At 38.5% G+C, this 26,024-nt stretch overlaps 1 protein-coding gene across 2 annotated transcripts; it reads right to left on the bottom strand.

Moving 5' to 3' along the window:
* Positions 1-910: 910 nt before the first annotated feature.
* Positions 911-18,313, bottom strand: apcdd1l (adenomatosis polyposis coli down-regulated 1-like). 2 transcript variants are annotated; one of them, XM_038293205.1, is made up of 4 exons: positions 17,882-18,313; positions 6,298-6,481; positions 4,492-5,011; positions 911-2,385 (listed from the first exon to the last, which is right to left on the bottom strand). In XM_038293205.1, the coding sequence occupies exons 1-4, from the start codon at positions 17,934-17,936 to the stop codon at positions 1,624-1,626; spliced, it is 1,521 nt and encodes a 506-aa protein (XP_038149133.1). In that variant the 5' UTR covers positions 17,937-18,313; the 3' UTR covers positions 911-1,623. The 2 variants fall into 2 exon arrangements, with proteins under 2 accessions (XP_038149133.1, XP_038149134.1); XM_038293206.1 differs by having other exon boundaries at positions 6,298-6,478.
* Positions 18,314-26,024: the final 7,711 nt, after the last annotated feature.

The following is a 26,024-nucleotide window of genomic DNA, read 5'->3' as shown; positions in this document are numbered from 1 at the left end:
GTTGTTGAACTTTCTCCTTTTCTTTAATGTTTTATTTTAAAATGCAGTTCGCAATATTCCAGAAATGACGAACATCTTCACCTGAGTTAAAACTACATGAGGAATTGGTTGATATCGTTACACCTGAGAAGTGGAGGATTTTTAACAACTGCGTCTATCGTTGGCATGATACGTGCTGGAGGCAGTGACGTTCTAGAGGACAGTGTGTATTTGGGTTAAATAACCCCATTTCACCGCTAGATGGCAGTATTTCTTACTCAATATCCCTTTAAAGGTGTGAAGTTTAAAAAAATGTTTTGTCTTTTTAAAAATGTTTCGTCTCATATTTTTGGAAATTAGATCTTTCTCTGTCAGATTTCGATAGACTGTCAGTGAACAGAAATTTTTGTCCTGCTACAGATTTTTAATTGGATTTATGTTTGGGGTTAACTGGGTTTCGTTAATACTTGGCTTTGCTATAGATGTGAAGCGTTGTATGTTTAAGGTTGTCCTGCTGTGCCACTTTCCAAAAAATGTGAGGAATCTACACTTAACCTCTAAGTGACTGCTCTTTATTTAAAAGAAAGATTTTATCTGTGATTAAATATTTTAGAAAACATGCCCTGAGTTTACATTTCTCACCTCTCAACCCGTCTGAGCATTAGGTGGATGCTCTAGAGAGCTAAATGCATTCCAGAAAAGCCAATCCTCTTTACTTTTTGCATTTAAAAGATTTATCGCTAAAGTCTGGAGAACTAGTATCGCATGACTACATCAGATGCTTTGTCAAAGTCCATGTTTTAATGCAGATAATTCATGAAGATGAATTGCTTTGCATGTGGCGCCCTGCTGCGCATGCAAGTATCCATAGGGATGCTTCCATGAATGAACACAGTTGAGATCAGGTTTGAATGAGCAAATAAACCCAAAGTGTTACTAAAAGTCCTCTTTAATTGACATAGAAAACATTAAAAGACAAAGATAACATTTTAGACGACAAAAAAAAAATCCTCTTTGTGTGTAAATATATAATATAAGTGGTAAAAATAAATACTCATTTGATTAGATTACTTTGCAGGTAGATAGACAGACTATCAGACATGTTATTAAGAGCATCAAGATAAAACAATATTTTATACCACAGCAGTTGTGGAGCAGTGATAGTGGCGGCTGTTTACAAGATTTCTGTCATCTAGCAACTTGTTTTAAGAAATTACTGGAACATGTTGCGTTCAAAGTGAATTACTTATGGTGTTTCTTGGTAAAGCCAATGTAAATTAATGTCTGTTTCAAAATACACTTTGGATTAACATGAGTTAATCCAAAGTACTAACTTTTTGTACTTAATAAAATAGTTACCAATTTATTTTAGCTTTGCCTTATTCAACCATTTGCTGGAATGTGGCGATTAGGGATAAATATTTTCAACCGTACTTATGCATCTAAATTCAGTTCTTCCCAGATCAGTGTCTTCTTTAACAGGTGGGTCTTTTAAAGGTGGCATCTGAGTTCCAGATGTGAAAAAGGATTCCCTCCTGATTCTTTTTCTCAGTTCTTGTCTTTAAAGGCGGGGAGGATTTCAGCTGCCAAACGACATCCATCACTGGCTTTAGCTGGGATCCAGGTTTTTTTGAGAGAACATCTTTAATAAACACTGAGCCAGCTGCACAGTGCGGATCCAAACACCAGTAACGCTAGTGTTTCCAGATTCACTGTCCCATTTGCTAACTGTACTTGCTTGCTTTTAAGAGTTGAGAAGTAGGGGTGAGTCTCTCCCCCATTGCAAAGCACCATGGGAGGCTGGAAAGAGGTGGGCCGCCTCAGTGGTCGATCTGGACTGGACCCATCTGTCGGTCTCTCTCCGGTGAAAAGCAGTGGGTGTTTTTTATGGTCAAGCTCCATCTTGAAAAGCTCGTATTCTTTATGTGGCAGCTTGATGCCCAGCATAGGACATCCGTTTGTTAAAGTCAAGTCCTGTTCCACCCCGACCCTCCAGTCTCCGGCTCGTCCACACTTCCCCGGTCTCGTGCTGTTCAGCAGCTTAGCAGTGGACTCGTCCATGGCTGTGACTTTAACCTGTGTTACCTTGAAGACAAACTCAGAAGCTCTTGAGAGTTTGGAGTGGGGGTTTCCCTGAGCATAGTGCCCCATGGCTCTCAGGGTGAAAGTGGGCTGTGAACAGGTTGAATCCAGGTAGTGACGGTAGATGCCTTCCCAGGCGTGCTGCTTTGGATTAAAGGTGAAGTCTCGGGTGAGGAAGAGTACATTGGGACGGGTTTCGCAGCGCTGGCTGACCCAGTGGCCCGCCAGAGATAGAGGAACCGCAGGCGTGCGGGGTAACACAGGGGGGCGCTGCTCTGAGGAGCGGTACACCAGGGCACACACGGGGCAGGGGTGGATGTGATGCTGTAGGATGACAGAGACAGATGATACCCATGGAAAAAATTAGTGTTTGTGTCTTGGGAACAATCTCTGTGCCAATTTGGACACGTTATTTATCATCATTCTGGTAAAAGAACCAGTAATTACCGCTACCTATTTATTCTAGTAGCCTGGTAGAATCCGGCAATATTTCATTTTAAATCTTGTGAGACTTTGTTATAAAGAGATCACGATGGCTTCATGTTCTTCAAGTTTTTAGAGAACAAAACAGGCCCACGATATTCTATAAGATGCTTTTTATATATTTATCCTTTGTCTTATAACTGCCTTAATTCTTTGTCTCGTCTGACCAAAGTGCACTATTGTAGCTTTTAGCAATCTCCAAATCTATACATTTGTAAGTGATGTTAATGGTACATCAAACAGAAAATACTGTAGTAAAAATCAAGTGGGTTTTATGGAGACCTTCTGACCTTGAAACGCTTTGCTGAGATGTTGTTTTTTCTTTTTTTTTTTACCTGTCTTACCCTCCTCCTCATAGGTTTGGGCCATGAGGGCCACAACATAAATCTGACTCCTTATCCAATAACTATTGACTATACCCTTAAGTATATGTGTCAGAAGGTAACAGATGTGGGGTCAACAGGTCATCTCTATGTCATGTATTTGTTCTGCCCAGCCACTGAAGCAGGTAAGTCCAAATTTGCCCAGTGAACTGAATTGTGCATATTTGGACTCACCTTGTTCAGTGGCTGGGCAGAGCAAATACATGACATATAGATTAATTGTTGACTCCACATCTCCCACCTCTGGGAAGTAATGGGTTACTAGATAGAATTTCATGGAACCTCGAATAAGTTTGAAAATAACACAAAGAATGTAATTGAAAAAGCTAAAATGCTTTTATTTTGAAGGCGTTAGCCAAAACCATTATCCACTGATTTTGTGAACTTCAGGATTCCTGTCTGTGTGGTTGTGTTTCTGTGTTTGTCTCCCTTCCTCCACCAGGAGGCGCCTGGTTCTGTTCCGTCTCCTCACACACCTGCAGAAGATTACCTCGTTAACGGAGTGCTCTTAAGCTGCTGACTGTCACTACCTCGACGCCAGAGTGTTTGCCAGTTTAGGGTACTCAAGCCAAGCTGAGTTTTGCTGAGTCAAACTGAGTTCTTGTCAACCTGAGTCTTAATCTTGTTTTTTGTCTTTGCCTCTCAGAAGGAAGTCATCCTGCAAACTGGATGTTTCGGACCTTCTCACCCTGGAAGGATCATCTGAGCTTCAAACTGAGCTAAGGATTTAAACTGGAGGTTTGAACCTACTTTCCCCAAGAGATCGTTTTGAGCTTCACACTGAGCAAGGGATTCATCTCCACTACGACTCGTTCAAGTACCACAGGAAATCTGAGTGGCAGTCAGCTTCTTTGTTCACCTACAAACTACCGCATTCTGGGTAAACCCTGTTCCTCCCTCCACCGAATCAGACAAACACTGGAACAACAGCATACAGGATGGAGTCAAACAGTCAACAACTTCTCTGGAAACATGAGTCAGCAAATTATTTCTCCTCTTCAAGTTCGAGAATCTAATTTCCCACCGAGCCTGAATTAACCGCAGTGTCTTCCCCCACCTTTCAGTTCCGGTTGAGCAGTGTTCAGAGCAACACTGGATTCTTCACAATCTCCTAATAAACCTGTTAAACCTTTTTCCTGGTCTCCCTGTTTGGTCTTCTGCTTTTGGGTCTGATCTTTAGTTAAACTATGACAGTGAGAAAAAAAAAGTTATTCCTAAATGTATTTTTTTTTTTTATCCTAATCTGAATGAATATCATGAAACATGATGGATGAATCTATTCTAATGCTTTCTGAAATGTTTACCTGGTGAGCACTTAACCATGGCTTGCAATGTTTTAGTAAAGATCCGCATCAACAATCAACTTGTGATAAATTAAATAACATGACCCTTTTTTGTATTCTTCAGTGCTAAATCTCTATCTCCAAACAAATCTTTGGTCATTTGAAATGTCTGATACTGCAGTCCATTGCAAAACTAACTGATCTGCTCATTGGACTTTATTGCAATCATCAATAATTTCCTCTCCCTGATCATAGCAATAATCACAGAGTGGGATTCTCACCATGGCGTTCTGTAGAGGCTGCTGGTACCCTGTGGGTCTGTGCTGTGTTCTCTGAGCCCAGTCTGTGTGAATATCCCCTAAAAACAGCTCCTGAACCTCTCCTCCATGGCTGTGGTGCTGCTTCTCCACGCGCACCAGACCCATCTCTGCCACAGAAAAGCCCATTGCTGCCAGGCATGCTCTCCCTGCGCGGGTGTTGTACAGCTCATATGGCTTTCCCAGCACCATTTCATTGATGCTCAGGCTCACACAGGCTGAGGGCAGTCTGGACGCCAGCCTCTGCTTGGCTGCAACGCTGTGTAGCACAATCCCCACTCTGCTGAGGTGGTGGTCTGCCTCGGTGGCCCCAAGGGTGATCCAGGAGGCCTGGAGCAGACGGATCTTGCCTCTGATTATCAGGGAGTAGGCTGGGTCCTCACAGCTGCTCTCAGTGTAGTAGTGCTGCAACGCCTGGAAGTGACGATTGGAATGGAAGGTGTAGGATCGAATGAGGAACTCTGGACCAGGTCGGACCTCACATCTGAGCATATAAGGAGAAAAATCGAATTAGTCACTGTGTATGCCTGTATCTTGGTGTTTTTGCATCGCTATGGAATCATATTTCATTCTTCTATGTCAGTTTTCTGCAAAGTCTACAATCCAAAGAGACATTTTTGACTTCAGTTCAACTATTTAAACTTGTTCAGAGACTCAAATATTACATGTTTATTTTTTTAAACAAACAAAAAAACAACTACATATCAACCACAGGAGATTTTCTTTTTTAGATAAGCACTAGGTCATTTCAAACTTTAGGTTTTAGGATGACAGAAACAGCTTGTGAAAAGAGAATGAATACATTTTCAACAATTTGCAGAAATTTGTGCAAAATTGTAAAAAAAAATAATAAATAATAATAATTTTCCCACTTAACTATATTTTTGTTGTATTTTTGTGCTGCAACAGTGTTTTCAGTGATTTTTCAACTCAGGAGACTTGACCAAAGCTTAAGGTCTGGTGGTCAGAGGGCCCGGTAGCTGCCCTTTATACAGTCACTCACTTCTGTCAGTGAGCCCCAGGGCAGCTGTGGTTACAATGTAGCATGCCACCATCAGTGTGTGTGCATGAGTGGGTGAATGAGTTAATGTAGTGTAAAGTGCTTTGGTCAAGTCTCTATACTTGAAAAAGCTCTATTTACCATTTAGAGTCAATTTATTTTGGAAATACAATGTAATTAGTCAGTGGAGAAAATGCTAATACATGCATACCAATATAAAAAAGAATTGCTGTCTCTTTATCATTATTAGCCAAAGAAATTAAGAGCCATTGTTGAGTGTCTAAAGAGCTACAGATTTCAGATGCCTAAAATGATTCTCTTTTCCAGGTAACCAAAGGATAATTATATTGTTTTTAGCCCTTTAAAGCCAAGTTTATCATATTTGATACAGGAGATTTTGAAACCTCTGCATCATCAGTGTGATGTTTTTGTTCTTGAAACCCTGACTTACATAATCAGACACATGTAGTGAACAGAAAACATATAAAAGATTATATAGAAATGCGTAATATGTCAAAATTGATGCAAATAAATGATGTAAGTGAATGTTTTTACAAGTTTTATATAGTTATTTCATTTATCACAAAGCTCAATTACAATTCTAATTTTGGAAAATTAGAATCTTCTGTCAATTATTTCCTGGTTAGAGGAAGAGATCAGATTACAGTAACACTATAAAGTGTGCTAAGGACAAAAGTGAAAAACCGTTACTTGGATATTCAGCAAGTTGTTGCCGGTTTGCTTAGAAAAAACTGTGTATGGACATATACCTTGTTGACACCCATGTCCCGTCCAGTTTTGGGGGGATATCTGCTGTGATTTTTACTTTCTCCTGCAGGTGGTGGTACTGACAGTGTTCCCCTTGTGGGCTCCAAGTGTGATTGGATGAGGATGTGAAGCGACCAGTGGGAACCTCCCAAAGTTTATTCCTTGTTCCAGCTACAATTACAGCTGCTGCGAAGAAGAGGACAGTCATTAGAAATGCGGAAACAACCACAGTTGCCTAATAAACACTGAGGCTCCATTAAACTAAATTCCAGGCTGATTTGGGATGTATGGGGATGATTACCCACCTCCGCCATTTCAAAAACGACGATGAGTATTTACATTGTCTCCCAGTTACACCTAAACATGAGCCTGACTGAGTGCAATCCGTTACGGGATTGGTAATTTTGATACATTATCCATGGAAAGAGAGCCAACTCTTACAGTAGAACCCTTATATCAATGTAAATCAGGATGATGGCTTCACTGCACAGTTCTTTTTCCAGTCTTCCATTCTTTGGGATTTGCTTTTGAGCACAAAATATATGTGAAGTGCATGATTTCTTTATTTGTCCTTTTCTATCCTAATAGACAAACAGCAGGCATTAAGCCAAACACATCTGTGAATAATATGATAAAAAAAATAATCTAAGGATGATGAATGGTTCTTTCCTAAAAGCTGACAGGGGATTCAACTAAAAGCCTGTTTTCTACTCTTTACCAGTTATTGAGCTCACACATCTGCAGCTTGTCTGTCATTGAAAGCGTTTTCTAAATAAAAAACCTGTGTGATGTCGGCGCTGCAAGGCCGAGCCCTTCTGCCTGCTCTCAGACGAAAAGTATGACTTTATTTTCATGTCAGGAAAAAATGCAGAAACACAAAGATTTTCTGACAGATGTTACTTATTTTTCCTAAATTTCCTGGCATGTTGTTATTTTACATTTTTTTTTTGTTGTATGGTGAAATGCCCTGTTTAAGCTTCCTTTCTCAAATTTAAACATGTTTTTTTTTTACATAAAAAGGCAATGCTCTTAGTTAACATGTTTTTTAATTAAATATTCATTCATAAGTTGCTTGACTGAATTTTATTTCACTCTGGCTTGCACATTAAAGATCGTCCTTGTCAAACCCCAACCTATGCTTTAAAGAACGAGGCCGCAGATCAATTTGCTCCTCTTTGGTGAAGCACAGAAACCTTAAATCAAGCAGGGCCGCTGGAGTGGAAAGTATGCACAGCTGAATTTTCTTTAACAGGCCCCAAGATGGAGGCTGACTGATGGGCATTTATTAACCTTGTTAATGTCAAACGAAGGATATTTTTTGTTCCTTTCACTCTTGGAATGTTGCTCCCCACATGCCGACCACAACCGCAGACATGTGTGCAGCTCAGCTCTCTGCCCACCTGATCTGAACGCACACGTACCAGATACACACACTCACACATTGAGTTGTTTAAGCTGCAACAGTCGCAGACCGCAGAGCCAGGTTTGAACCGAAAGCCCATGTGTCCTCCGTGCAGCGGTCTGTCAATTTACTGTTAGAATTATGACCTATCTTTGGCATCGCTGGTTTTGGTTCAGGGTTTGTAACGTCTCTCACGAGGTGATGTGTTTGCTTGTGCTGCTTGTGGCTATAACTAATGAAGCTAGTCACTCAGTTAAACCAAAACGACTATTCAGGTTCAGTTATTATGTAATGCTTCATGTAAGTCGTCTACTCAGTCTGTTTTGTGTTGTTGCTGCATTCAGCGTATTGCTTAGTTTTTCTCTAGCACAGACATGGACACATTAATTCCTTTAAACCACTTTTAAATTGCTATAAGGGGTCAATTGTCATTCAATTGATTCCTCCAATCTCTTCCCAGCATATGGTTGCGTTTACTTATAAAGTGCTCATAAAAGCAGAGCTTAGTCAAACCAAATCGCTTATTGTGGGGTTCTGATGAATCTTCTACAAAAAAATTCATCCTAACCACAAGTTAGATGATGGTTTTATACATCCTCAATCTAGAGGCACCAGAAAGACTATTTGATTTGATCTGCTTCCTGCACATGCAGTCGTATATCGTTAGCTTTGGCCTTCAATGCTGCTCGCCGAGTTATTTTTCTTCCATGAGCTCTAGCATCTCACTAATGTGCACTAGTGTGCAGAGATGGAACTCATTAAATTCATTTAAGACCAGAGAAGTAGCTTAGTTTGTATCAAATAGGCAGCATAGAAAACTACTGACTAATCTTTTTTAGTTTTGTGTGCGTTTATAAAAGGTAAACTTATAGTTTGTGGCTAGTGATTTACTTGGTTAACTCACTTCTTTATAGTTTTTTTTTTACATAAAAAAAATCTAATTTAAATGAAAAGAAATCCATGTTAAAAAGTGACTGTCTATGATGTTAAACTTTCCTTCTTACACGTATTTTTTTCAAATTTCATTTTTGTAACACTCAATGGTTACTAATGCTCCTTTAAAAATATGGTCAATATCAATATTTTGTAAAGAAGAAAACAAGAGCAATCTAAATGCAGATCATTAGTCAAAATAAAATGATAACACCTGAGTTAACTCTTCTTTCATCAATTTTTTTCATCATTCTGAAAATTGGGAATTTCCCTTCTTTTTCAGGATTTATTTTCTAATCTTATTCTATTATAAATATTTTTGTCATTCAATTTAGATTAATTAATTTTGTGTCATTGTTCCATTTTTTTTTCCAATTACTTTGTGGTAAAAAAAACAACAAAAACAAGCAAAAAAAAAAAAAAAAAACTATAGTTCACTTTTCTAACAGTCATAACAGGTGACTGGAGTACCTGAACATTTTACTCAAATAAAAGCATAAAGTAATCATCCAAAGCATAACACAGTTGTAAAAAGATTACTCAAGAACTGAGTAATTGTTGGCTTATAACATTTGAATTAAGTTTAAAATAACGGAATGTATTTTGTGCAAATACTGGTATTTCAAAGTATTTCAAAAATATAATTACAAAGTGGTTACTTATGAAACCAATCTCTACAGTTAATAATTTAATTAATTAGATCATTGGTTATCAGAACAAACCTGCAGAAATGCAGTACTCTGCATGCAACTTTTAGTAAAGGAGCCATTTGGGCAAGTAACCGAGCAGTCATGTTTTTGGATTGTGGGAGGAAGCCAGAGTACTCGGAGAGAACATGCATGCTCAGGGAGAACATGCAAACTCCATGCAAAGAGACCCCAGGCAGGGAATTGAACCCCAAACCTTCTTGCTGCAGGGCAGCAGTGTTACCCACAGCACCACTGAGCAGCCCTTTTTCATATATACTTATTTCAAGTGGAAAGAAGACTTAAACGTTTCTAAATGTTAATCACATTTCTCATGATGAGAAGTAATCAGAACATTTACTTAAGTAAGAGAAGTGATACTCTTGCTAGAATATTACCTAAGTAAAAGCAAAATAAAGTATAGCTACTCCTAAAAGCACATTTATTTTAAAAAGTTAATCAACTTAATGTAACTGAGAAAACCTAACTAGTTACTACCCACCTCTGGTTATACAGCATCGCTGTTTCTTGTTTTATATTCTCACTACAAGGCCATAAACATGCTTAATCTATAAATTCATCTGTGTTGACTATTGAACAAGTGGATCAGGTAAACCTGAGACAGAACGAGGAACTTTAATCATTACTAAAGCTGTTAGCTGCTTTGCTGTTGTTTGCAGCAGGCAGTTAGACAGATCTATGTCCCTCCTGGACACCATCTGGACAACACACTGCTGATTCTGGACATCTGCTGGAAAACAATCCAGTCTGAGCTGACTTCCTGTAATACTTCAGCCTTCCCAGCAGGGGTCAGTGCTGCAGCCACCAGCTCAGCTGTGTGTGGTCTCCGCAGTCAGTCTGTTGACACCAACACTGCTGCTGCCTGGGCCTTCACTTCATCTGAGTGATGGCCGGCCAAAGCAATCTACCTGTCTTTGAGTTCCTGTATTCATTCGGGGTCTCTAAACGCACACACAAACAGACACACACATACATGCACACTGTTTACTTAAACACACTGCACACACTGATTTACTGTACTCTGTAAAAGGATAGTATTTTGGAAAAGCCTGCAGGCTGCCATCTGTTTGTTTGTTTGTATTTGTGATTAAGGTTTGGCAGCCTCAGCTCTCCTCTCTCTGCTGGTCAAATACACAGCTTTATGTGCAGCTCCTCCAATAACATCAACTAGATCCAGTGAATTTGAAATTAGTGCTTGACATTGGAGTCCATTTCACGCTTCGTTCAGAGGGAAAGAAACATTTATTAGCCCAACTATGAAGTTTCTATTGAAGAATTTAGAGATTTTCAGTGGTGTCAAAAGTACACACATTTGTTACTGAAGTAGAAGTATAGATACTGCAGTTTAAAAACACTCTGGTAAAAGTTGAAGTACCAACTTGACCTCTTTACTCAAGTAAAAGTGAAAAAAATATGCGCTCCAAAAACTACTTAAAGTATAAAAGTATAAAGTAACCTTTAAAAAAAACAGCCAGATGCCACTATATAAATTGAAAGCTACATTTTTCGACTATTTCGAAAAATTGTTTGAGATAGGGCCAAGGATGAGGGAGGTCTTGTTGGTCTCCGTCTCCCGATACGCTCTCGCCTGTGTCCGACCTTTCTGACATTTCAACATCTTTTTCTGAATCTTACATTGTAGCATGGCATAGACAATTCAGTTTTCACTAGATGTGGATGGAGCCAATGATCTGCATTGGATGGAGCACATGACGGGAAATAAATATTTATAAACCGAATCCAAGAGTAAAATGCGAAGAATAGAAAGTATAGATACTTGTGTGAAAATGTAATGAGTAGAAGTCAGAAGTAGGAAGAAAAATAAGTAATGGAGTAAAGTATAGGTACCTAAAAAGTGTACTTAAGTACAGTAATTAAGTATTTGTCCTTTGTTACTTGACACCTCTGGAGATTTACAATCATATAACCAAAGTGTTATTTATTTCAAAAGGAATGTCATACTTTTATCATTTAAAAACCAAACATTAATATTTTTTCAATTATTAAAAATTGGACTCATGCCAGATAGATGTGTCTTTCAATACATCTTAATCATCTAACAATGAGGCTGAATAGACTGATTTTGTTGAAATAACCTTATAAACCACCACAGGATTTTACTCTGCTATTGTTTGTTTATGTTGCTTCATGTCTACATTTATTTTAGAAAGAGTCCTACTATGGGGTTTGATACCTGCTATTAGTAATACTATTATTTTATTTTATTAAATATTAGAAATAGGTGTCTGTATTTGTAAAGGTAATTCAGAAAATTGAATTAGTTTAAAATTTCTATTGATTCTTTGTTGTTAACTCTTACATATATGTGTTATCTGATGTTTAATCTTTGAGAATACAAGTTTAAAAGTTATGAATAAAACTTACAAAGTTTCAGCTTTGCAAAAATACAAGTACATACGGTATATACATATACAAATTTACAACGCCTAATAAGACTGTTCCAGCCTTTACCAGTTGGTGGTGGTGCAACACTTAAAAGTTCGTCACTAAGCGCCTTAGATGAGCCAAAGAGGAAGATGAAATGTAACCATCGGCCTTTTCCGAATAATTCAAATCGCTATGAACCCTAAAACCACAGTGAAAGGGCGCATGCAGTGGCTAATAGATGCTATCTGAATAAAGCTAGTGGTAAGAAAGGAGCTAGGAAGAGGAAGCAGGGTGCTTCCTAGCACCAATGCAGTTGCCACAGGGACCTCCTGATGTTTGCTAATGACGCCCATAAACACACTAATATGGCTCTGCAGTAGGGCTGAAACAATTAATCGGATTAATTGTGATTAATTGATCATTGAAAAAAATCGTCAACTAATTTAGTAATCGATGAATTGCTAACCGGAGTATAGAGACTCGAAAAAATGACAGAACACTTGGTGCAGTAACTATACCAAAAAATATATAAACATGTTGCATTTAAGATTTAAAAAAATGAATGAATGAAATTGAACCGAGGCTTAAGTGCATTGTTGTATTTCTAGTTCTCCTCTATGTAATATAGACTAGTCTACACACCTTTATATGTTTTGGGTTTTATAATCAAGAGCTTTAGCCATTTATTACATTTGTGTAACTTGATTTTTGTTGACTATAGTTTAATCACTCATTTCATTTGTGTGTCTGTCCTAATGTCCCTAAGGCTGAAGGCTGTCTGGATTCAGCAGAGGTCAGGGCTTCCTCTCCTACCCTGGATACACGTCTTATGGTTAACCCTGCAAAAGGTGAAGGAATAGAACTAAGAACAGAAGGTAGAAGCTACAACTTGAAGTATTCAGAAGGAGCCATCAATTAAACACTATAATGCACATGCATTGAAAACACATCAGCAAAGATATAACATTTGATTGATGGTTTTGTTTTCATCTTCTTCTTGTTTAATAGAATATTTCTCATTAAGTGTTAAGGACTGCACCACTTATCTGAGTTTCTACATTCATAATTGTAAATGTGTGATTTGTACTTTTGCAAAGTTGTGACTTTGTAAGTCGTAGGAACAAATACAAATCTTAAACTGATTCATGTCTATTGACTTTAAATATTCATACACCTACACATTCTTTGTCATTAAGTTATCTTGGTTATCTCATTGACTGCCTTTGATTTTCTTCAAAGACAATCCTGAATGTAACCTAACTCTTCCTTTTCTTTGTCAGAATTGTAACATCACCCTCAACCAAACAGCAGTTTTTAACCCCCCCCACTATGAAGCGACTGCGCCCTGCTGGCCCTTCTTCTCCTCCTTCCTCCTCTCCCTCTGATGAAAAAGCCATGATTTTTTACGCCTCATTTCTCCTGGATGAATGTCAGATTCCTCCCCTGTTTCTCTCCCAGTCTTTGTTTCTTTTCTTTCTGTCTCTCTGCGTCTGTCTGTGGTTGATGAGGTGAATGAAGTTAGTTAGAAGGATAATGGCTGGATGTGGGAGGAGTGAGACATCTCTGTGCTCCGGATTGAAAAGATTACTGAGCTGCATGTGTGTGTTTTTCCTGGGCAGATGAATTAAATGCTACAGTAGCCCAGAGATCATTCTGCATTTTTTTGTTGAGTGCAGCCCATTATTCACAGCTTGCAGCTGCTCTTTTATTCTCTTGAACCCCCTGAGCTATCCCACAGACCTCGTATGGTTGTGGTTGCATCTATAATTTCTAAAGTTTAAGGCTTGTTTCACCTTAGGATAAAACCATCCATCATCACAGTCAACAAATCTCTGAAACTTTGCAGTCAGGACAAATCAACACAGATAACACAATGTCTATATGATTTTTTTTCTAAATAATACCGTTTTTTTTTTCTTTTTTGCTTATACATACATATATATATAGATTTAGCTCTTTGCTTCATTAGTGACTGTTGTGGTAGGGCAAAATTAAGAGCAAACATAGTAGCTTGTCTCCAAAGACCATATTTGGCTTTTTTGGAATTTAATGAAGATGACACAAACCTATTGTACAGCTTTAGACTTTGACTTAGAGAATGTTTATTGTGCTTTTGTATACTCAGAGTGTATACAAAATGAAATTTTGTTTAGTAAAGCTTTCAGGCTGTAAATGAACATTTTCATCCCATAATCAATGATCAAATGTAAACGGTGTGGAAATGTGTAAAAACATGGCTCAATAACGCATTGATATGGAAGGTCAGAGCATTAATATATATGGTGCAGATATGCAGTATTTCTTGTTCGGTATTATCAGTGTGACGTTTTTCTTTTAGGAATATTTATGTAAGTTTGATGCAAATTTTTTTTTCATTCTTCTAAAATCATATTTGTGCTCTTGGTGCATTAATGACATAAAAGAAATCTAATGAATATTTTTTCTAGTTAACATTGCTAATTTAAAATGCTAACCTTAAAAAAAAAAAGAAAAAAGGTGAAAATTTAATAGATAATAAATCAAGAGACAAATTAATCTCCAAATTTCAGCAAAACTTTATTTTTCATCCTCAAGATTTTGAAAATGGTGTTTACTGATCATTCTTTAGACTGATGTAAAACTGAACGAGTACAAATAATTATTTAGAAAATAATAAATATAATAGCATAGAAAGTTTAATTCCAGAACATAAAAATAAATATACTTGTTTAGTCGTTGTTTCGGACAATAAACGTTGCCAGAAAACAAACTGAGGAATGTTGGTTAAAGTAAACATGCATCTGTGACCAAAATGAGATGATTATTTTAGTTTGCTCTGAAAAGACTGGTTCTGGGATAACAGCACATCGTAGTTTGGTCAACGATATATAAATAGTGAAACTGGAATGTTGCTTACAGAAATGCTGGGATTAACTGCATCTACTCAACCCTGCAATTTATTAGCATCAGTGATAAAAGGCAAAAAAAGTGTGTAAGAAACCCAAACAAAAAAAATAGCTGTTTAAAAACTCTTTATTGTTATTTTGACTGTAGATATGCTGATTTTTAGCAAATTGTTTGTTTTCCAGGTTTCAGCAGAAATTAGCTTTATTTTAAGATCTCGCTAACGAACTAACTGCCCGTGGCAAAGGTTTAGTTTTTCTATGTAAAAATGTGCAACATGCAGAAACTTAAAGGAATAGTACACCCAAAACATGATTAGCCTTCATTTTCTGCTCACCCCCATGCTGAACAACACTCTGGAGTACTTTTTTGATACATTAGGACAGATATGCTGAATGCGCACTTTCATCTGGTTTGGTCTGCCGGCTTCCGTAGCGTTGTGAACGCGCAGGTGCGCGCTTTCAGGAAATCCTATACACTACTGTTTATGCTCTAAAAACATTCTAAATGACTTCGTTTCGAGTAAATTCTGGATGCTACCCACTCAGGACACTTGGAATACATTGGACGAGCAGTATGGAGGAATATTGACACGTTTTTTGTGGACTTTTATGGACCTTTCTGCCTCGGTCACCATAGACCTCCATTATTTGAATGTCAGCAGACAGCAAGAAGCCTCCCAGATCTCCAGATGCATTTGAGATATCAAAAAAGTACTCCAGAGTGTTGTTCAGCATGGGGGTGAGTAGAAAATGAAGGCTAATCATGTTTTGGGTGTACTATTCCTTTAAGGTCTGCCCATAATGAAGGATTATGTAAAGAAGCAGTGCTTACATATTATTGCAACTAACCAGGGCAAACAAAACAAACTCTGCTTTGCACTTTAACAGATTAAAGGTTCGAAAACTCATCCCTTAAATAAATTCTGACTGATGGAAATGTTCAATTTGCAGTTTTAAAATTAATCTGACAAAAAACAATTAAATAATTTCATTTGAAAAAAAACCCCAAAAAGCTACAAATGCTTATAACACTCAACCAATCAAAATCAGTTGTGTAGAAAACAAACTGTAACGATTGCATTTATGTTTTACACTATGAATTATGTGTCACAAATGAAGACCATCAGGCATAGAGAGAAGAATAAAGTTTACCTCATAAACTTCCCGCTGCAGCTCCTACTGCCCCCCCCCCCCCCCCCCCCACCCCACCCCCCCTCCAGTATTGTCGCATCAGTCAAGTGAAGGTCAGGTTGATTTAAAGGACATTGGCTTGGTTATGTTATGCTAACCCTGAACCCCCCCCACAGTCGCCCATCCTTTTTCTCCTTTCACCCCCACATATCATCGTGGCCCCGCAAACCTGCGGATCCCTCATTCCTCAGGGCAGCGCAAGGACAACTACTGTTGTCTTTTCATCACTGCGTAAGCCGCTTAATCCAACAGCCTTGTTGTTTATTTAGATAAGAGATCTATGGGAGTTGTCTTGGTTTACACCACAGTCAGTTCCTCTGTAGTTAGTGAACTCTGGCTCCTGGTCACAATTAAAAAACAGAAAAAGCTTTGGCCCATTATATATCTTTCTTCACACTGGAAAAAAAACACGATCTAGATAAGTCATTTTTTCTTAAAATAAGTGCATCATTTCTTGGATTGAGGAGGTAAAAGAGACATTTTGCCAATGGAACAAGACAATTTACATTTAAAAAAGGAAAACAAAATGAATGCATTTTATCTAAATATCTTATTTTCTGAGTAAAAATACTCATCCCTTTGGCAAACTCTCTTTTACCTACTCAAATTAAGGGTAAATACGTTTAATTTAAGACCTTTTTACTTATTTCTAGATCGTTTTTCCAGTGCAAGCCAGCAGATCCACTCACTTCAGGGCTTTACCATAAATTCTGCTGTAATTTAAACATAAAAAAAACTAACTCTGAATTTGTGAGTGAATCAAAGGAGACGTTATTGAAACAGAACAGCACCTGATATAAAGATATGCTGTAAAACGTGGACAAGTTGATGGTTCAGTGATGATCTGGAGCTCAGACAGCATCAGGAATCAAGGATATATCTTGCGTCAGTTTTTGGGACCGTTCAACTCAACTTAATCTGAAGTTTCCTTTCAATAAAACAATTAAGGAACGGAGGAGCAATATTGAAGTTTCAGAGTGGAACAATAACCACAATACCAAATGTTTGATGAGCTGACAAATAGAAATCAAATCTCACTGTAGTGACCCTCAAATGCACAAGCAAGCGAACTTTTTGTTTGGATTAGCGACTTCTGAACAAACATCAAATACGTTTTTTTACTCTGAGTTAACATTACATGTGGTATAAATCAAACGGTTCAACACTCTGACATCTGTGACCCATTAAATTAATTTCAATCGAGCTCCGTTAGAATTATCCGCTCGGAGTGAGCGACTTAACCTCGCCCTGTCTCCTCAGCTAAACTTGAGTTGTGACAAAGAAAACAGTTCACAGATACCAGTCGGCCACTGGAGCAGGGAATGATGGCGGAGCAGACGGGCACTGAGCTGTTAAATGGTGATTAGAAGCAGACAGATGCTTCCTCCTGTCTGCATCCAGCCGCCTGTAACACTAACTTTCCCTGACGACCTTCCAGGATCCATTCAACGGAGGCTGGATGATCAGCTGCAGCCTGCGGGGGTGTAAGAAATGTCTGTCTCCTGTTTTTTTAACCATTAACATAATGGCAACATTAGTTCCAGGGCCACGCTTCCCTGCTCCCAGGGAACTATTGTTTAAACGCAGCGAAAGGCCCAGCCAAGAAGACTCCTCCTGTGGCCTCGGATCTAACTGAGCTTTGAAGACACATGCAGGGACAGACAGGGAAACACAGGCCGGCTATTCATAAGACTAATGTCAGCATCAGTTGTGGTTTTAGCGTTAAACAGGGTGAACCGCATTTGTGAATTACATAATGACTTCCTTGCAATTATGAATCTATCTGCACTGTCACACTGTGCTGCCATCTGTTTGCTGAGCTAAATTAATCCTAAAGATTTTAACTGATTGCTTACATTAAACCCTCTCTTTGTTTTCACACTGGAAAATATCAGCTCGTAGAGGAAAAGCTTCCCCTGTTGAAAAAAAAAATAAGATGGGCATCTAAGGCATGCAGCATTTATGTTTGACTGGAAGGTTTGGGAGCTTGAGCTTCAGCATTTCAGATTATTTTGGATTTTATATGTTTAAACTTGCAGTAAAATGTTCATTATTTTGCAGGTCAGAAGTCTGCACTCACCTGGCAGGAGAACCAGGACCCCCCTCAGCAGGTGACTCAGCCGTTCACTTGACATATTTCCTCCTTCTGAGCTCTTCCCTCACACCAACCACTCAAAACACAAACTTTGATCCTTTGGAAATCCAAATCACTGGGATGTATTTGTCATTAAGAGATCAGAGCGCACAAAAAACTAAAGCAAAAACAAAACAATGGCTTAAACATGAACCGTCCAGTAGTCCTTCAGAAGAAAATCTGGTTTTATCTACCTCAAGTTCTTGGCTTCCATAGTTTGATTTGTAAAAAAAAAAAAAATCCCTTCAAATCACTTTTTCTTTTCTCCACACAGATGCTTTCCTTTACTTGAGGAGTAAAGATTTCTGATCTGCTCCTCTCAATTTAAGCAGAGCGAACCTCTCTGTGCACGTGAACAGGCTGGACTCTGCGGGTGTGCGCTCCTGTCTCACTTTTATAGTTTTGAGCTGAGAGGAGGGAGCAGAAAGGGAGACGGGGAGGGAGGGCAGAGAGAGAAAGTTGTAGTGTGTTTGGAGGAGGAGGAGGAGGAGGAGAGGGGCAGCAGGAATTGAGCTTCAATGTGTCCAAACTTAGGAGGAGTTCCTAGAGAAAGGTGCAAAAAGGGAATGTACACAGTATAGCATCCAATCAGTGAAATATCTATAACTTTCCAACTCACTTTTCATTTTATTTTTTCTTTATATTACAAATGTACTCTTCTGGATCCTATGTGCGCTTTTATTCAATGTATTATTTATTCACCAGTGAGATCACCCAAGTCTAACAGCCATGAATAAAATACATTCAAATGAATTTAGATGACAAATATCAGCAACTGAAGCACTGATCAGTTTCTCCTGTTTCCAATTTCTCCTTTGGGAGAGGGACTGTAAAAGCAGGGGGATGTACAGAAAGAAGACTTTAGCTTTAATTTCAGTTTCATTTAATTTCATTTTATTGTCATGAAGACCGATTAAGCATATGGTCACAATAGACATTTGCTTGGATGGTGTCGTTAAGTCTGCATGATGAATTTTAGTGGGTTAGAAGACATGATATTATATTTTTATTTTATTTTACCAATAGTTTGCTAAATCCTTCCATCAAAATGTTTACCAAATGCCACTTTACATTGCTAATTTATGCTTATAGTTTAGGTCAACTGTTGTAGTACTTTTCATGGTGACACACTCCAGGTTTTCTGGGGGACTTCCAGGTTTTCCCAGGCCAGAAGATATGAAGAAATGTGAATAAAAGAGGGAGAAAAATAAATTCATTGTCATTGAACAAAAAAAAAAAAAAAAAAAATATATATATATATATAGCAGCATTTCTTCTTAGGCGTGTCAATATAAAACAGTGGGTGTTAATACTAATGCAAAAAGAGGTGCAGCAGTCCCTTTATTAGACAGGTATTAGTGTTTGCACAAATGTTTTTTTTCCTTATCATTTTGTTTTTACATTTTAAGGGTTTCCTCTGAAGGCGCTTGTGTTTTTAATATCTGTTTGTGTCCTATAGGCAATGTTTCCCAGCCAGAACTATGGGGGCCGTCGGTTAGTTTGGTTTCGGCTCAGAACCAACTTGCAGAGAGCGCCAGGACGCTTCCGAAAGGGGAGTGAGAGATTTAACAGTTTGTGATCTGAGTTTGTGCTAAAGAGAGAAACTGGGTAAGTGTGAAATTCAGTGTAACTTCTGTGTGTTTCAGTAAGCCCACACTTATGGACACAACCCTAGCAATCTCTGCCACTTTTTGAGTCATTCGTGGCTTCTCCTATAGTCGTACAAGGCTTATTAAAAGTGTGTGCTGGAAGCATTCAACGGGAAATAGGATTAGTTCTAAAAAAGGTGGTTCACTTGTCTGCCTTGAGGTGCTTGAGGTTTTGGCTGAAATCCTTTAACAAACACAACAAACCTTTTTAAGCGTGTAAGTACTGCCGTGCCTCAGAGTCTTTAACGCTGTTCATTCCAGTTTATTGAAGTCATGCCCATAATTCATGCAATTTTGTAATTAAGTACAAAAACACAAAAAACAAACAAACCATACCAAATAGTCAGGTAGCAAAATAATAATTTTGCCATTTGACTTGATAAGAAATTACCTGTACTTATTTAGCGTTTTCTCAAGTCTGGTGGACCATGTTGTGCACATAAAAACATTTGGGTTATGCAAAACTGAATCAAATAACTTTCAGTCTCTCATATTTTGTCCTGTTAATCCCTGCTAAAAAGGCAGTGTGCTACTATAACATTAACATTATTTTCATCTGCAAGACAACAGATAGAAGAATTAATTAAAGTATGACCATTGTAAAAAAGGAAACTTTGTGCACGTATATGGAATAAATTCACAACTTCCAGTCCATCCATCTAATTAATTGTGGGGCTGGTGCATATCTCCTGCAGACTGGACAAGAGGCGGGGTACACCCTTGACAGGTTGCCAGTCTGTTGCAGGGAAACAGAGACACACAAGCATGCACACACACGTTCACACAATTTGGAGACAATTTAGATAGACCAATCCAACAAAAGTTAATGTTTTTAGACTTTGGGAGGAAACCGAGTATCCCCAGAGAGAACCCATACATGCAAGAATATGCAAACTCCATGCAGTAAGACTTTATGGCAGGAATCAATCCCCAAACCTTTTTGCCTTGATGCAGCATTGCTACAAACAGCACAACCACACAACTTTCATTCCAAATCTAGAATTCTTTAAAAAACTTCCAAGAGGAACCAGTGAAAATGGTAGCCTAGTAAACTCACCCCACCCACCAGCGGCCAAAGTCCTTTTTGCCTGCAAGTCGTCTAGCCTCGATCAATGCCCCAAGCCCTAGAACTGGCGGGCCAATCACAATGCAGAGATACGTTTTGAATTTCTGGATGCAAAGCAGGCGGGGTTTCTAGGGCGTGACAACAAAGCTGCAAGACACTGGAGAAAGCATAAGGAAGATGGCATCAACTATTGAACAGTTGTTGTTTGACTCAGCTTTGGAGTCAGTTTTGGAAGGATTAAACTTGGAGTTTTCGTTGAAACGTGAGCAGGAAGAGGCTCTACACTCATTCGTTTTTTAAGAAGGACGTATTCGCAGTTTTACAGACAGGCTGTTTGTTTACACTCCCTGAACAGCTTCCTGTCGCGCTTACTACGTCACAGTCAGTTGTGCTCATTGGTCAGAGCGTTGGCCAATAGGCACAGACAGCGTTTTGAAAGACAACGGGTTGTTCTCATCAACAATCTTCTGATGTCTCATTCATCGAGGTCAGACTAAATTACACGTATAATCTCACATTTAGTCTGGTTTATCAGGCTATGAAAATAGGCAAATATTTTAGGAATGTTATCCTTTCCGTCAGTTCAAACATTCACCCGTGTCTCCCCTTGTCCAGTGCGACGGAGCTAAGGGATGGAGAAAATTAGGATAACATTTATATGGGAACCCAAAGCTAGTCCTGAAAAGAACATCACCTAGAGTATGAAACACAGGGTTTTACAGGCCCAAGTTTATGTTCATTTTCTAGTTCATGTTCATATTTATCTCATGGCTGCAAGGCGAAAGCAAGTTTCAAAGCAATTTAAACAACATTAATCCATTTATACACACACTCACACGATGATGGAGGTTTTTCATGAATGAAATACAAGAACGCTATCAAATGCTCACACATTTCACACTAACCTGTACCCCGCTATAATTAGAAAGACTAACACACACTCTCTCACACACAGTCCAGTCTCATTGAATCACACGACTCATGTGGTTTGTTGACACTGCTGACCATTGCAGGAGCAGAGAAAGGTTTTAAAACTCCTGCCAAGTCAAACTTGGCAACGCATCTACGATAAGTGGGGCGACTGGAACCTTGGCATGAGGTCAAGGCTGCACTCAGTCCCAACACCATTACATCTACACACAGCTAATGGTCAGTTCAGTTAGAATAAGCAGTTTTACCGCTGGGGCTGAGTTTCATATGGAACATCATGCTTTCGTATTTGAGCCCATTGCCTGCTTATTTTTTCTTCTCTCTGACTTTTTAAAAAACTTTCTCACAATCTTAACTCTAAATTCTCATCATCCCTGAAAACTATGTTAATAAATATAATGGATTAAAGGTTTATTCTATTGTTTGTTGTTATTGTTAGGATTCCAGTCTGTGTGGTTTGTGTTTTGTGTTTGTCTTCCTCCCTCCACCAAGCGGCGCCTGGTCCTGGTTCACCTCCTCACACACCTGCGGAGGGTTACCTCGTTAATGGAGTGCTCTTAAGCTGCTGACAGCCACAACCTCGACTCCAGAGTGTTTGCCAGTTTTGGGTACTGTACTTGGGTACAGTTTTGCTGAGTCAAACTGAGTTTTTTTTTACCTGAGTTTTAACCTCGCTGTTTTTGCCTTTGCCTCTCGGCAGGAAGTCATCCTGCAACTGGATGTTTCGGACCTTCTCTCCCCTGGAAGGATCTTCTGAGAATCAAGCTGAGCTGAGGATTCAAGGTTGTGTTTCTGATCAACCCTTTCCCCCAAGGACCGTTTGGAGTTTCTCTCTGAGCAGGGGATTCATCTCCACAACAACCCGTTCAAGTACCGCAAGAAATCTAAGTGGCAGTCAGCTTCTCCGTTCACCTACAAACAACCGCATTCTGGGTAAACGCTGTCCGCCCTCCATCGAATGAGACAAACACTGGAACACCCCCACACCGACTGGAGTAAATAAGAGTCAACCATTTTCTGGAAATGTGAGTCTGCAAGCTATTTCTCCTCTTCAAGTTTGAGAATCTAATTTCCCACTGAGCCTGAACTAACCGCAGTGTCTTCCCCTCACTTTCCAGTTCCGATTGAGCAGTCTACAAAGCTACACTGGATTCATAACATCCTTCTCAATAAACTTGTTCAACTTTCCCCTGGTCTCTCTGTATTGGTTTTCTGCATGTGGGTCAGAGCACTTGATAAAGTCATGACAGTTATTTTGTGACATAAAATCTTTTTTTTCTGTATCTATGCACAAATATTCTGCTGCCTGAAGTCACTATATAATTTTCATGAGAAAAAACATTTATGGACATAAGATGGCGCCACCAATGGTGTTTAGTGTATTTTTTTGTTCTTTTATGTCATTTCCAGGTGCTGTTTTTCATCTAGCTTTGCTAAAGAGCGACTCCAAACATCAGGGATTCCACTCTGTAGGTTTTTCATAAAAACAGGTTTTCTGAGATCCTAGTGGAAAGTGTAACAACTCTCTTTGGGATTTACAGAAGCAGGCAGTTCTGGTGAACAGAACTGACAAACCTCCAAACAACAGAAAGAACACTTACTTCTGCTGATCTGCCACACTATGTTTTACCAAAGCCTGATCGAATGCTTTTACATTGCATACAACCCTGCTCAAATGCCAGGCTTCCAGGTATTCCAAGCAGACCACAGCTCTGAGTTTTCAGGAAAAAACACATGTGTGATCTGCTTTTATATAAATGATGACTAGTGCAAAGAGGCATATTCTATGAAATCATTTATTAACTGAGATAGTTTTAAGTTTTGATCCTGGTCAGAATCTATGTGCTGCATATGGAGGGTTAAAGGTGGCAAAATTAAATAAACTAACACATTGTTTCTAGGCTTTGGCTACTATTAAATTCTGAAGGTATTATAATCTTAAGCAAAAATATCGCGATTCCAGTGTTTCATTGTATTACAGTATGATAACAGCTCTATTTCTGGAATGTCTGTATTAAAAAATAAAAAAATAATTAGATAGTTGTTGACTTTGGGCTGTGCTTCAGCATACTCTCTATAGTAATTTGGTTTTAATTGATGGTGCAAGTATCCTTACAGAGGTTTTGATCTTTACAGTGCCACAGTCCGGTTCTTAGGTTGGTGATGTAATCCCATCCCAGAACCTGGAACAGACCAGAACCGTATCCTGGCAACGTTGGGACGGTTTAACCTGACCCTGCAACAGTCCATTCACAGTGTGAACATGTGTAGGACCAGTGTGCATAAAAAAGGAAGAGAGGATATGATGTAGAAGCATCTTATATGAATAGACTAAGCAGAGGAAAAAGCAAAATCTCAATCCAACAACAAAATAGTTTGAAAATGTCAGAAACCCCATTGAGCATACTTTCTTTGTCCTTTTTTATTTTCTTTATTCCTTCAACACTGAAGCAATACACCTCCTGAAGCAGACCATTGCAACTGTTGATGGTGTGGTTTGGTATGGTCAAAAAAATGTGCGTTTGAGGCTTTTACTGATCCTTGGACTGATCCGTTGACTAGATCAGCAGTGGGAATCAGTTCAAGAGATGGAAACAGGTGAAAAGGGTGAGAAAGATTAAACCCCTATAGGGAGACCCAGGCACACATACGTCAGGGGAAAACTTTTAACCATTTCATTTTAAAAGGCCAGTCTGATGCTCCTGAATAGATTAATCAAGCAGGGTTACATGACAGTATGATCCTATACTCAAATGTTTTTTTTCCATAAACTAGCCAAGTTAAACTTGTGTCACTCAATGTTACCTTAAAGTAAGTCCAAATGAAGTTATCAGTGTTGTCTGCCTTCAGTTCAGCTTGAAACCACGAAAGGTTTACTATCTGTATTATTTTTCTGTTATATCAATACAGGAGCTGCTTGTGATGAAATTCAGTGGCTGCCCGCTTTCTTCTATGGTCTTCATTCCTGTCACATTACCAAACATTTCTTTAAGTAAGATAAATCGTTCAGCGGGTGAGAAGGGATGCTTCTCCCTTGATCATTCTCCTTCCTGCTGACAAATCTCACAGTTATAATGTTGGGAAAGCTCAATCTGATCGCTAATCAGTGCTGCTTGGGAAGAGCTAAGTTGTTGTGATGGACCCCATTGAGAGTGAAGAAGAAGGGGGCATGACATTACTGATCTCTGATCTCAGATCTGACAGCTGGCTCCCTCGGGAGCACACTGCCTGGGGACCCAGCAGCTTTCATCTATTGAGGGTCCTCTCAGGAATGCACAAACATGCAAGACAAACTTAAGATCACGCAAATAGCTGAGCGTGCATCGGCTATGATGTAAATACAAGATTTCATAATTTCTTTTCCCCCTCTGCTTCTCGTATTTCCACATAAACCCACTTAAACAAACATTCACAGACTACTGGGCTCAGCCTGCTGGCACAGGAGCTCTCAGCTGGCATGAGTCGCTGAGGAGTACACAGCCAGGGCTATTTTATAATCAAATAATTTCTCAATGTTGTAACTTATACCCCTCCACTGAGTGTGAGCTATCAACTTCGGTGGGCTCTGTGTGTGATGGGTGTTTTCTTGGGCAACAATCCCACACTGCAGTTCACACACATAAAAACACTCACACACATTCTGAGCACTTGAAATATCTATGTTCACATGGAGAGCATACACTAGAAAAAAATTGAAATTTCAATAAGTCATTTTTTTCTTAAAATAAGTGCATTTCTTCTTGAATTGAGGAGGTAGGTGTGAAACTTTGCCAATGGGAAAAAACAATTTACATTTAAAATAAGAAAAAACAACTGAATTGTCTTATTTGAAGTGCATATTATCTAATTATCTTATTTCTAGATTGTTTTTGCAGTGTATTTACACAGAAGTTTAGACTGCATTCATTCATGCCTTCGGGGCCCTCAGTAGGGCCTATCAGCTGATGTACATCACACATTTTAACCTCCCCTCTCCTCTACTTACATCTTTCTCATATCTATAAGCACTTATCTATGCATCTTAATAATAAAGAGCTTCAACATGCGCCTATTGTGGTTTGAATTTATCTCTTGGTGCGAACGTTTGTTCTTGATAATGTTGAGTCACATTTTGCTGCTACAACGGAAATGGTCTAATTATTGTACTTTTTACACAAATTATAGTTTTTAGCATTTTATAAAAAAATATTAAAAAAATATTGAATCAATTTAATGTTTTGTATCATTGATATATATATATATATATATATATATATATATATATATATATATATATATATATATATATATATATATATATATATATATATATATATATATATATACATATATATATATATATATACTATTCGGCCCTCTTTAGTTTTTTTACTTTATTAACTTTTTGAGCAATGAAAAACAATTGCAACATAATCATGAAGTGGAACAGAATGTCTAAAGTGTT

Source organism: Cyprinodon tularosa, unplaced genomic scaffold (genome assembly GCF_016077235.1).
Source record: "Cyprinodon tularosa strain WSP-4 unplaced genomic scaffold, ASM1607723v1 ctg322, whole genome shotgun sequence".
Lineage (NCBI taxonomy): Eukaryota > Metazoa > Chordata > Actinopteri > Cyprinodontiformes > Cyprinodontidae > Cyprinodon > Cyprinodon tularosa.
Note: the sequence above shows the minus strand (reverse complement) of the source record. Positions and strands in the feature narration are given on the sequence as shown.

What these genes read in the sequence shown, in the direction of transcription:
- apcdd1l (XM_038293205.1), bottom strand. Translation starts at nt 17,936, where the DNA reads ATGTCAAGTGAACGGCTGAGTCACCTGCTGAGGGGGGTCCTGGTTCTC. An exon ending in GGTCCTGGTTCTCCTGCCAG is followed by an intron (nt 6,482 to 17,881) that starts GTGAGTGCAGAC and finishes TCTTCTTCGCAG; the next exon opens with CAGCTGTAATTGTAGCTGGA. An exon ending in GGGACATGGGTGTCAACAAG is followed by an intron (nt 5,012 to 6,297) that starts GTATATGTCCAT and finishes TTATATGCTCAG; the next exon opens with ATGTGAGGTCCGACCTGGTC.